The sequence below is a fragment of the Peromyscus eremicus genome, chromosome 18 (assembly GCF_949786415.1).
Source record: "Peromyscus eremicus chromosome 18, PerEre_H2_v1, whole genome shotgun sequence".
Classification (NCBI taxonomy): Eukaryota; Metazoa; Chordata; class Mammalia; order Rodentia; family Cricetidae; genus Peromyscus; species Peromyscus eremicus.
This window is the reverse complement of record NC_081434.1, coordinates 6,841,963-6,855,494: the sequence shown is the minus strand read 5'-3', so window position 1 is coordinate 6,855,494 and position 13,532 is coordinate 6,841,963. Positions and strand designations below refer to the sequence as shown.

Sequence of the window (13,532 nt, the reverse complement as noted above, 5' to 3'; positions counted from 1 at the left end):
AACCCTGTCTCGAAAAACCAAAAAAAAAGGAAATAGCTTACGCAATAAGCTTAAGTTAAAAAAGAAAAAAAAAAAACGCAGAGGAACGCACTAGACAGAGAAGCCTTCCAGCCTGGGAGGAGCTTTTACCCAACACCCAGCTCCCATTTGGATACAGGTTAAGTGTTTAAAATTATCTCATGAATGAATGAGCAGATGAGGAATGAAATCAGAAAATTACCTGTGAATTTAGCTCACTTTAATGATAAATGGGTTGGGAAGGATTTCAGGTAGGATTAATATATGATAGAATTCTAACTGGGGGTGTGGAGGGGGGAGTCAATTCCACACTAGTAACAGTAACCTCAGAATTAAAGGTGAAGCAAGGGCACTTCTGAAGACCCCACGTGATCACATGATCATTGCCTAAATAGAGTGGGTAAGGATGAGGAAGCCAGAGAGGAAAGTTAAGAAGATAACAAGGTATGAAATGCCATTCCAAGAAATTTAATAATCACATGGTAGCAACCAAGAGTTTCAGAGTGAGTGCTAAGGGTGCTAATTTAATTTGCTTACGTCATTGATATGCATCAAAAGTCAGACATAAAATTAAAACCTGGTATAGGGATAGTACATGAGAAAATAGAGAAGAAGAAAAAAAAATCCAGAAACTACAGAAAGCATCGACAGAGAAAAGACAGCCAGTCAGGAGTAGGAGAAGTAACAGTGAGAACCACCAGTAACAAGTCAAAGGGCTGGGGAGCAAGGGCTGGTTTTAGCAGAGCAAAGTTCCATGACAAGAAGTTCTTTGCATGTGCACCGTGCGGAAGATCTTCTGGTAAAGGTGCCACACGGGCTGATGCAAACACAGATGTAAGCTCACAAGGAAACCAGGATGCATGGCACAGAGAGAGCCACTGGCATCATGCTGAGGCCAATAGCAAGGGCAGCAGGCAGTACACAGGGAAGAGCACGAAGCAAGGTTTGAAGACGAACCAGGATACACTCACACATAAAGAACAGGACTCCTGAGACAGGAGACACATGAACAGTGTGCTACAAAAATCAAATGAGAAAGCTTCATGGGGGAAGTAACGGTCAGCAGCAGAAAGTAATGACACGGTCAGGTAATGGCAACAGCGGCATTTGTGGGGTGCTGTGATGGGGAGAGGGGGTTTAGAGATGGGTACACATGGAATCACATCCAGTCCCTCCACATCCCAGCTCTACTATCTTACTGAGCCCCTCTGAACCTCCTCATGTGTAAAATGAAGTACTGATTTATTTTATTCTCTTCTTTTTTCTTTGAGACAGTGTCTTGATATATAGCCCAGGCTGGCCTGAAACTGTAGAGCAGACTGGCCTCAAACACAGAACTGCCTGCCTCTGCCTCCCAAGTGCTGTGGTTACACTACACCTGGCTCCTTTTTCTTCTGAGATGGAATCTTGTGATGTAGCTCAGTCTGGTGTTGAACTTGAGATTCTCCTGCCTCGGCCTTCTAAATGCTAGAGTCTGGGTGTGCTGAGCTATAAAATATTTAAAGTGGTATGTTGTAAAGGTTATATTTTATTTAATCCAGTTAACTTCACAAAAATAAAGGTAGTTTCTATTTCTGCTTGCTTTTGCCATGTTTTGCACTTACTAGACTAATAATTGCTCTAGACTTTAACTATTAGCACAATCTACTTTGGACTTGGTTAACAATAAGCTATCTCACAGAAGAGAGAGAAAAAGGACTCAAGATGATTTTAAGTCATAGACAGTGTCTTTTATTCCTATGTCATCAAAGCACAGTGCCATGAAGTAATCAGCATAATGCAAATACTTAAGCACTTGTCTCTATTCTTATGTATTTCAATATATAAAGCATGAATTTATTCTATTATACTTAGGAGAGAAAGAACACCTACCAAGGGGGAAATAGCAGTGCACTAAAAATACTACACCAAAACAGCTCACAGCCAAGCATGGCTACATTATCCAACCTCCATTCTTCACTGTGAATGGTCCTGAAAATGAAGTCGAAATCCACCCAGAGAGCCAAGACCTCAGCCTCAGATCCCAAACAAAAGAACAAACACACATAAAACCCTCCCATGGCAATAAAAGGCATTCTGTCACTGGGTCTTAGCAGCCACCAACTGACACAGAACAAAAACTCTGCACTGGAGAACTATGCCCCAGGGAACCAACCTCTGGTTTAGACACAAGCCTTAGCCAGAGTGCCAACGAATAGCAGAAAGCTTGAAAGCACACGGCCTGGAAACACGGCTTGTCATTTATGCTTTACCAAGTCTATGCCAGTACAGAGAGAAGCCTAAAGACGGCTTCGTAGTAAAGGTGCTTATCAGCAGGCCTGACAGACAATCCGGTCTGTCTGTGTGTGCATCTCGTGTGCCTGGTGCTGGGGAAGGCCAGAGAGGGCATCCGGTCTCCTTGAATTAGAGCTACAGAGAGCTCAGGGTCATCATGGGTGCTGGGAATCAAGCCTGGGCCTCTGGAAGGGCAGCAGTGCCCTTAACCAAGTAAGAATTCTCACTCAGCATATCCTTATGGAACATGAACCAGAGACAAGATCACTATTAGTGACAGTCACAATGATTCTTGCCATTACTGTAAAGGCTAGGAGCAATTACTGTGGAGCTCTCTGGCCAGTGATTAAATAAAAATTAATCAATCAAAGTGCCGGGATTAGGAATGGAGTGAGTTCCAGAACTTTGTAAGTTACATGTTGGAACTTTGAGTGTTTTTTTCCAATAAAAATACCACAGTATGTAGCAGCTAAATTCTTAGGGTAACCCAGAGGCCTACAACACAGAGGAATCACAGTCCTTTTTTTGTTTGTTTGTTTTTTTGAGACAGGGTTTCTCTGGGTAGCTCTGGAGCCTGTCCTGGAACTCACTCTGTAGACAAGGCTGGCCTCAAATTCATAGAGATCCGCCTACCTCTGCCTCCCAAGTGCTGGGATTAAAGGTGTGCACCACCACTGCCCAGTAAGTCACAGTTCTTAATAAATTAGGATTTGATGTTTTCAAAACAAGAAAATTTTTTACATTAAAAATTCTCTTCCTCTCTCCCTCCCCCGCAACCCCGTCTTGTGTGTGTGTGTGTGTGTGTGTGTGTGTGTGTGTGTGTGTGTGTGTGTCCAGGGGAGGAGATGTCTCAACAGGATCTCACTCCATAGCCTCTAGTTTGGCCTCAAACTCATTCCCATCTCCCTGGGTGCTGGAATTACAGGTGTGACCCATAACACCTGGTAAAACACCCTAATTCTTTAAAATTACTTGCTATAACTTTCAACAGACAAATGATATAGAAACAACAAAGAAATAAACACCAAAGCTAATTAGTGGTTATCTGGAATAAAACATAGTATCTTCCTCAAAGTGATACATCTGGTCTTTATTCTGAGTAGCAGCTCATTAAAGAAACTGGAATTTGTTGAAGACAGGTTCTGTAAGTCACTTGCAGAAAAGTTAAAGATTCCTTAGAAGTCTAAATTATAAACTTTACCAGTCAAGTTCTAATTATAAAACTTTTTATAATAAGGATAAATATAGTTTTAAGTGGAAAAATATGAACTCACTTGGTAATTTTTAATAGTAAATAGTATGTTAAACTGCAGGTATGCTAAGCAATATTCACTAGGAATAAAAATTAACTACTTTTACAGCATCATTGAGCTACATTATTTCTTATTTTTTAATTTTTTTTAGATTTATTCATTGTGGTGACATATTGTGTACCCTAATAAACTTGCCTGAGGATCAGAGGACAGAGCCAGCCACTAGATTAGACACAGAAGTCAGGCAGTGGTGGCACACACCTTTAATCCCAGTACTGGGAAGCATACATGCCTTTAATCCCAGGAATGTCTGAGCAGAGAGAGGTATATAAGGCATGAGCAAACAGGAACTCATTCTCTTTAGGCTGAGGATTTTGTAGAGGTAAGAACTAGTGGCTTACTGCTCTGATTCTCTGATCTTTCGATTTTCACCCTGACATCTGGCTCCAGGTTTTTTATTAAAAGACCATCTAAGATGTGAGCAACAATTCATTATTGTCTTATGTATATGAGCGATTTGCCTATATGGTATGTGTGTGTACCATGTGTATGCCTGGTGTCTTCAGAGGCCAGAAGAGGGGGTTGGATCCCTTGAAACTGGAATTACAGATGGTTGTGAGCCACCATGTCAGTGCTGAGAGTTCAACCCAGGACCTCTGGAAGAGCAACAAGTGCTCTTAACCGCTGAGCTAGCTCTCCAGCCCCTTAAACTCCATTATTTCAAAAATGTGAAAGGACACAGTTTTTAAAACATTTCAACGAAAATCTTAAGAGGAAAAAAAGGTCAGGGATGGCTGAATTAAATAGTGATTAAATTAAAATTTTCAATTCAGTATTTGGAAAATTTTATAAGCATATTTTAAGCTGAGCTTTTTTTTACTGATACTCTTTTGAGGATTTTCCATCATCGTCATCATCATTTTGGTTTTTTAAGTCAAGGTCTCTTTAAGTAGCCCTGGCTGTCCTGGTGTCCTCTCTCTAACTCACAGAGATCCGCTTGTCTCTGAGTGCTGGGAAGAAAAGTTCGGTCACCACGCCTGGCCTCCCATAATCTTATAAAAGCACATTTTAACTCTATTCTACAGCTGAAAAAACAAAACAAAACAAAACAAAACAAAAACAAAACTCAAGGACCCAAGAAGCTATATTCAGGTGCATTTGTTTTTAATCCAAACCAAAGCTTCCCACTAGAATATTGCTTGTAGACGGCCTAAGACAGTTACTGCAGGCCTTGACCATTTGCGGTAAATTATGTGCTCTAGTTTATTAAGACAGAGAGTTAAGCTGAAAAACAGTCAAGAAGGAAATGTTTCCCAGTGAGTGATAAACACACATTATGTACATGTACGTGTGGAGTACAGATTCCGCCACAGTGGCGGATTCTAATTTTTAGCAGCCATACACCTGACTCAATTCACCAAATCGGCTCACTCCAGGAACTTCATTCCGAAATAAACAAGACAGGAGAAAGGAAGAGATCGCATCCCCTTAGAACTCTCAAAGGAAACTTGTAAAGCACATTCATTGGTCAAACAATCACCGACTGAAACCTGCTGGCGGAATGGAAATTAGGCATAGGGCTGGGAGGGAATGGAGCAACGGGTCTGATAGGACCCGGGAGCGCTCGCTCGCTTGCGTTTGCCCCTGACGTTGTCTGAAGCATACCTCCTTGACAGGTGGGAATTTCTTCTTGCATTCTAGTGACAAGGCCCGCAAGTCGCTCTGCATGTTCTCCAGCAGCTTCTTCACAGCCTCGGGGCTGTTGGTGCCGGACATGGTTCCAACCCTCCCACCCCCCAGGTCCTAGGCGATCAGGGAACCGCACGACCAAGCTAGCTGGCACTGTCAGCTCCCGGGGAGGCGGGCAGCGAGCCGGCGGCCCCTCAGCCTTCCGCAGCAGCCCGAGCCCAGGGCTCGGCGGGCGCACGGCCGGGCCTGGGCTGCGCCCCCGAGGCGTGCCCGACAGCTTCCCCCCGCCGCCTCCGCCGCCCCGCACCACCGACGGCTGCTCGCCGAGATCCGGCCGCCGCCGCCGCCGCCGTGCCGCCCCGCGAGGCTCCACCGGCACCGGCTCGGGAGCCCACCAGGAGGGCAGGTCCCTCCCGCCGCCGCGGGGCCCGGCCACGGCGGGCGTCACCGGCCGAGCTGGCCAGAAGCGTCAGCGATGCCCTCCCCGGCTGCCCAGACTCGCCGACGCCATTAGCCGAGTCGCCCACAATTCCGAGCGCGGCCCCGGACACGTCAGCCGCACTTCCGGGCTCCGGGCCCCGCCCCCGCCCGGGCCAATCCCGAGGCGAGCCGCTGGAGGGGGCGGGGCCGAGCCCGGGAGCCTGGACCAGCTCCAGCTGGGGAGCCAGGACCCCGCCCCCCGGCGTCCACGCAGGTGGCCGGCACGGCTGCGCAGGCGCGTCCTGCTTCCTCTGCCCTGGCTGGGGGTAACCTGGAGAGAGCTGGGGATGCTCCTCTTCGGGGTGTGGGGGGGTCTCTCTGCGTATGTTTGTGTTCCATTCTCTCCTGCTTATAAATATTTGCTGCATTTTGAATGAATTTATCTTGTCCCTCACTCACTTCTGCCGCCCTGGATCTCCCCGTCTTGTAACACAAATCAACGTCTTGCTCTGACCTTTTTCCCTGAGGACCTGTGGAGTTGTACAAAGCGCCTTTGGTTCATTTAACTGCGGAGGAGTCCCCTTTTTCCCCTTATCTGTTACGAGACAAGATCACACACACACACACACACACACACACACACACACACACACACACACACACACTTGTTTTTCTTCGCCGACAGTTTCAAGCAAGTTGGACTTCCCTTTTATGTGTTTTATTTTGCTTTGTTTCTGTTGTTTGCCCCCTTATTTCTTGGTGTGTCTCCATCGCCTAGAATGATGCCTGGTACACTATATACGGTCATTGGTACATGATAGTGCCAAATAAATATAAGGCAAAAGCTACTGTGTGCTTTTTCAAAAGATCCAAGTTTGTCTATTTTTTTTTACCCAAGACATTTCTCCGTTGCAAAATAAGCAGGAAGCAAAAATAATTTCGGGTTGTTGTTCTGATGAGCAAAGCCAGTTTGTGTGGATTGAAATTGGAAGAGAAGGAAGCTGTGTCTGTGTTAAGGATTATAAAACTGACTGACTGGAACTCCTTGGTTGTGAGGAACTGGAATGTTGCCGGTCCGGAACCAAATTATCTTGATTATCTCCCCCCCACACCCCCTCCAACACACACACACCCCCAACAGCCATTTGTTGTCATCCCTGTGTTTGACCGAACATCCTTGTGACTTGACTATCAAGCGAAACCTTTTTTGGAATGTGCCACCAGATTCCTAACTTCCAGCAACCCACAGGTGATCACTATCAGCCAGTGACTGAGGCGAGTAACAGAAGCTTTCCTCTTTGCTGTAACTCACTTACCTAACGTTGCCACTAATGAAGCTGTTCTCGACCTCTGGATTGCGACCCCTTTCCTAGGGGTCACCTAAGACCATCAGAAAACAGATATTTACATTGTGATTCATAATAGTAGCAGAATAACAGTTATAAAGTGGCAATGAAAATAATGTTATGGGGGGGGGGTTTCACCACAATTTGAGGAACTGTGTTAAAGGGTCACGGCGACAGGAAGGTTGAGAACCACTGCACCAATGCATTTTTTTTAATACCATGATTTATGACTTTCTTTGCTTTGTTACTATAAATCTTTATGAAAATTCTGCTATGTTGGATCATGGTATTTGGGGCAAGCATCTATGTTCCTGGTCTTGGTCATTTACATCTGGCTTCAGAACAAACTAGGTCTTAACTCTCTTTGAGGTGAGAGCTTTGTTTCTGCATCGGCAGGAGGAGAGAGTTGGCAGATGGGGTAGAAGTGGAGAACTCCCAGGATACTAGTTTTCATCTTTTGTGTCCATTGTACAACATGGGAGAAGTTTAGCAGCTTCACAGTATAAGCTTTGTGTTTCAAAGTCTCAGTGTCTGGAGAGAAAGAGGAACTCACTCAGATGAAATCCATGACACACGACTCTTGAGGGACCAGGAACTTTTCTGAAATGATCTAGGACCTGAACCACTAACACAGATTCTAACACAAGGGTCTGAGGTTGTATTATGAATAGCTTTGGCACAATTGACTGAAAATGATTTTCTTTCATCTTTAACATCTCTGTAGAGTTGAGGAAATCAAATTGCAATTTTTGGTTTTTCTTTGAGACAGAGCCTCACTATGTAGCTCTGGCTATTCTGGAACTCACCATGTTGACGAGGCTGGCCTCCGACTCACAAAGATCCATCTGCCTCTGCCTATCCAGAGCTAAATAAAGACTCGTTAGTGGTAGTCACTCAGACAAAGTTTTTCATTGACTTCCAAAAATAATTATCAGTGAGGTGGGGTTTTTTTTTAATTTATATTCACTCATCTCATTGAAAATAGGAAGTCCACCTTTTTTCCTGAATGCTTTTACGAATATTTTATTTTAATTATTTATTCTTTGACAGTTTCATACAAGTGTGTAGTAAGTTTTAGTCATTTCTGTCCCCATTACCCTGACTGAGTCTCTCATTCGTTCTCCCTCTGCTGAAACTTTCTCCCTCTGCTGAAACGTTTTCCCAAGAAGTTCTCTCTAATTTTCATAGCGTGTGTGTGTGTGTGTGTGTGTGTGTGTGTGTGTGTCTGAACTTAAGATTGCCTGTATGAGCATAGGCTACTTTCCCGTAGGTACATCACTGAAGAAAATGACACCCCTCCCCAAGCACCCACTAGCTGCCACTAGTCCCTGGACTTTAATCTGTTTCACAGTGAGGAAGCACTCACCTTTAACAGAGAAACCTGTCTACTGTCATTCTGAAACATCTGTCTTGACCAAAGGACAGCATACAATTCAATTATTACCCAACTTAATTTTCTATTTGTTCAATTCTTCAGATTTGAACATCATTAATGCGCTTTTTTCCCCCACCTACATCTTAGATACTGGTGTTTCCCAGAATTCCATTCTCTGCACTCTTCAATTTATTCTCTCAGTGATCGTATTCACAGCAACAGTCTCAATTACCACTACCCTACTTGTATTACCCATAAAACCCCACGTTGACAAATACCAATGGACATTGCAGATTAACAGACGTGTTACGCCATAGACACTACTTGAGTTTGCACATTGAGATTATGAGATAAACACAAGAATATAATATCAGCGGAGAGATGGAAGTACAAGCTTCTAAACCATCCAAATATTCATGCCTTCTGCAATACATGACGTCAGACATTCTGGAATCTTCTTCAGCTATTACCTGCTTATATACACAGAACTGTACTGGTCCTGTACATAACTTCCAGACATCACTTTGACTAGGCAGGCTAGCTCATCCATCACAGTTACACAGCCCAGAATGTGATAGTTAAGGATATTTAGACATGAGCGAATCATTTGTCCTCAACTCCCCTGTGGTAACACAGCCTCACTCAAATATATTCTTAAACTTAGCACTAGGGAAATGAAACAACAACAACAACAACAGATACGTAGCTATCTCTGAAAGTCGTCATGTCAAGCTGTTGCTAAAAGTCCTTCCCAAGAGGAGACAGAAGCAATGTCTACCCCCTACTTTAAGGCTCCAACCACAAACTAAGGCACAATTCCACCAAAGTAGATCCCACTCTGGAGAACTAATAAGTTTATTGGGCTTCCTTACAGAGCATCAATTGGCGAGTCTTTTAACGAGCACATGGTCTTATATTTGAGAGGGCTTCCTTTCTTCCAGAGGCCAAAGTCCATTAATCTAGACTAGTGGATCTCAACCTGTGAGTCATGACTCCTGGGGGGTCATGGGGGTCACATATCAGATATCTTACATATCAAGTATTTACAACTTATAATAGTAGCAAAATTACAGGTATGAAGTAGCAACGAAATAATTTTATGGTTGGGGGTCAGCACACCATGAAGAACCGTATTAAAGGGTTGAAGCATTAGGAAGGTTGAAAACCACTGACCTAGACTCTAGAGCCTGCTAACTAGAGTTAGTGTATGTCCTAAATATTTTACCTTTTGGGAGATATTTGAGTTTTCTGTGAAGATGCGTATTGTCCTGAAACGTTCAGAAACAAAACTTGAATAGTTCTTTTATCAAATTCTAATTTTATGAGACTGTGAATAGGGTCATCTATATACCAAAGTAAACTCCCATTCTTTGGAGTGAGGGACCTTAATTCTTTGGCTAATATGTTTCCAAACACATGAGGAATTTCATTGAATTTTCTGGCTATACTATCCAAACATATTGAGCTTTTTTTATAGTGTCGCGTTCAGTACATTCAAAGGCAAACAGATATTGTGAGTTAGGACATAGCATAGAAAAGTAAGCTTCTTTTTAGTCAAGGATAATAAATAAAGAAATTTCCCCTGAAACCCATCTTACAAATGTGTAGAGACTGAGGAGAGAGATGGCTCAGTGGTTAAGAGTACTGACTGATGTTCCAGAGGAACCGGGTTCAATTCCCAGGTTGTCTGGAGTCTGATCATGCCGGGATGAAAAATAAATTTAAAAAAAAGAAAGAAAAAAGAACAAATTTGTAGAGATTTGGGGCTACAGACACCTGGGAATAGCAAGTCTTGAAAATCCCTTGCAATGTGGGTTCTCAATGTAATGACGTGAACATCTGAACATAAAAACCCTGATCACCTGCCTTCTCTTTTGCCAAAGACAAATATAACCGCAGAATTGTATTCTAATAATTTAAAATCCATTCAAGGCAAGTTTTGCTCATCTTCTAGTCTCTGTTGGTGCCAAGCTACATTTCAGAAAAAATTAGCTTTCTCTATTTTTTTTTAATATTTAAAGATTTACTTACTGTATTTTATCTGTGTGAGTGTTTTCCCTGTATGTACGTATGTGCATCATGTCAGAAGAGAGCATCAGATCCCCTGGAATTGGAGTTGTGGATGGCTATGTGCCATCATGTGGGTGCTGGGAAGTGAACCCAGGTTTTGTGCAAGAGCAGCAAGTGCTCTTAACTACTGAGCCATCTCTCCAGCCAGCTTTCTCGTCCTAACACTGCCTGTCTGGAAGTGGCCCCAGTTAGGTAAGATGCCGCCTAAAAGTGAGTTCTCGGGAATAAGTGTCTGATTGCCCATACTTATGCACTGTCCTGTCGTCAGTTTTATATCTAAAAGAGTAATTGAAAGAAAGGAAGATTATTAAACTGGGCAGGCTGGCACACACCTTTCACATCCCAGCAGCCAGGGAGCAGAGAGAGGCAGATGTCTATGAGTTTGAGGCCAGCCTGGTCTACACAGTGAACTTCGGGACAGCCAAGGCTACATAATGAGACGTGTCTCAAAAACAAAACAAAAAGGAGAAAGAAGAAAAAAAAGAAAGCAAAACCCTAGGGTGCCAAATATGTTTTGACAAAAAATATAATGTGTTTGTGTGTGGGAGTTGTGTGCATGTGTGCGTGTGCGCGCGCGCTCACATGTGTGGGTAAATATGTGGTCCCATGAACATGTGTTTGGAGACCATAGGAGGATGTTTGGTGACCTGCACTGTCTCTCTCCACCTAATTCTCTTGAGTCAGGACCTCTCACGGAACCTGAAACTTGCCATTTTGGCTAGGCTGTCTGGCCAACCGGCTCCTGGAATCTTCTGGTCGCCCTCTCCCTGTAACCTGGGGTTACAGGCACAGAAGCCATGCCTGGCTTTTTAAAAGCAGATGCTTGGATTCAAACTCAGGTCCTCATTCTTGCTCAGGAAGCATTTTTGCCCCTTGAGGCATCTCTCCACACCCCTCTGTATGTAATTTTGAGTCCCCAGTTCTGAACTAGACTTCAGTGTCTGTGTGTGTGTGTGTGTGTGTGTGTGTGTGTGTGTGTGTGTGTGTGACTAGACTCCACATTGCTGACTTCCTTCTTCCTGGGCACACCCGGCCTATATGACCTCATCCTGGTATTGGGTGGTTCCTTTTGCTCAGGTGGACAGATCCCTCCAGGCCCCAGAGCTCTGAGCACACAGACCGTGCTGCAGTTCTTAACGACGACAGTTCCTAATGACACAGTGGCATATTCACAACAATTAGCCTCTCATGACATGGGAATCCATGGAATCAGAACTCACCTCCTTCAGCGTTAGGTGTTCCTGCACTCAAGGTGGAAACCAGGAGCATCACCTCTGAAGGAAATTGCTCTGTGGGTGCTGTGGATTTCTTGTTACTGTCATAAACAGGAATCATTACAGAGAACAAATATTATTCTCAGGAATTATTTGGCCCCATGACCAAAGAGAGGGAACACTTCTTTTATTATTTTCATTTCAGGAACATGCATACACAAAAACATATGCCTTAAAGGGCATACTGCTGCTGGATGGTGGTGGCGCATGCCTTTAGTCCCAGCACTCAGGAGGCAGAGGCAGGTGGATCCCTGTGAGTTCGAGACCAGCCTGGTCTACAGAGCGAGTTCCAGGACAAGCTCCAAAGCTACCCAGAGAAATCCTGTCTCGGGGGGGGGGGGGGGGGGGGGGAAGGACATACTGCTGATCCAAGAGAGAGTGAATAGTTTTGTCTCTGAAATGGAGGTCTGTCTACCATTAGAGTGCATCTGTAAGAAATATCAAAGCAACAAAGGAAAATTTCAGAGGCCCCCTTCTTCCAGACACTGTTTAATTACAAAATCCGAAAGTAGTGACAAAAGTCAGAATTTAAGCAAGGGTAAAGTTGGAGGCGGTCACTTTGCAAAAACAGTTTCTAGAAAAGGCGTGGCTAGCTTCTTTGTACATGAGACTGGGTGATTCACAAAAGGCAATCATTAGAAGGAATAAGGAGACTCAACAGGAAAGGTTTCGTACCCAGAGAAAGAAGACAGGAGTATTTATTTGCCTGGCAAAGAGTTGATCTTATCAATATATTGCCCTGGAGTCTATTCACCTCAGCAGAGTCTTGGGCAGTTATCTTGGAAGTAAGGGAGCCACTTAGGACACGATTTGATCAGGGCATATGATGATATCTTCTTAGACAAGCCGTGTTTATTTAACCTGGCCCAGAAACAGGGTAGGGCAATGTCCTACTTAGGTTTCTATTGCAGTGATAAAACACCGTGACTAAAAGTAACTTGGGGAGGAAAGGATTTATGTCAGCTTACAGTCCTAGTCTGTTATGAAGGGAAGGCAGGGCAGGATCTCAAGACAGGAACCTGGAGGCAGGAGCTGATACCGAGGCCATGGAGGGGTGCTGCTTACTGGCTTGCTCGCTATGGCTTGCACAGCCTGCTTTCTTATAGGACTCAGGATCTCATGCGTAGAAGTGGCCCACTCACAGTGAGCTGAGCCCTCCCCACGTCAAGCACTAATGAAGAAAATGTCCCACAGACTTGTCTCCAGGTCATCTGATGGAGGCATTTTCTCAGTTGGTGTTCCTCAGCCCAGATAACTAAAACCGATGAGCACAAGACACTTGTGGGATAAGTTCCTATCTTCATCCCGGACCACTGTGCACGTAATCACGTGGTGCTTCTCTTGGACAGCAAACAAAGGACCAATAAACCAGAACAAAGAGGCAAAGATATGAAGGCAGCATAGGAGGTGTGGCAGTCCAGGAAATTGACCAGCAGCGCCTCAGTATCCCCATAGAGGTCACTTCTCTGTACAGGCCTCCAAAGAGGGGTCACATTTACAGCAGACACAGCAGTTCACGGCCACCAAGTGTGCAGCCTGGGAGTTCCTTTCAGAGATCTCTCACTACGCAGGTGAAGATGGTGTTCTTTTTGTTTGTTAGTTCTGTTTTTGAGCTGAAGACCAAACCCAAGGCTCTGCACTTGCTAGGCAAGCCTCCCACCACCGAACTAGGCTAAAAATAAAACTACCGTAGGCTCGACCCATCAGTCCTGCTCTGGGTATATTTCCTGATGAGTTACGTGCAAGGCCCTGAGGAGAGGTGTGCATAACGTCATGAGGCATTATCAGCAAAAGCAGCCAGCTGAAGCAGCAC

The 13,532-nt window shown here is 44.4% G+C and overlaps 1 protein-coding gene across 2 annotated transcripts in view; it reads right to left on the bottom strand.

Moving 5' to 3' along the window:
• Positions 1–5,503, bottom strand: part of Mon2 (MON2 homolog, regulator of endosome-to-Golgi trafficking) — a 75,430-nt gene extending 69,927 nt beyond the window's left edge. For both annotated transcript variants that reach the window (XM_059245760.1, XM_059245761.1), the window contains exon 1: positions 5,211–5,503. In XM_059245760.1, coding sequence (XP_059101743.1) covers positions 5,211–5,321 — 111 coding nt within the window. In that variant the 5' untranslated portion in view covers positions 5,322–5,503. The remainder of the gene's footprint in view (positions 1–5,210) is intronic.
• Between the last annotated feature and the right edge of the window lie 8,029 nt (positions 5,504–13,532).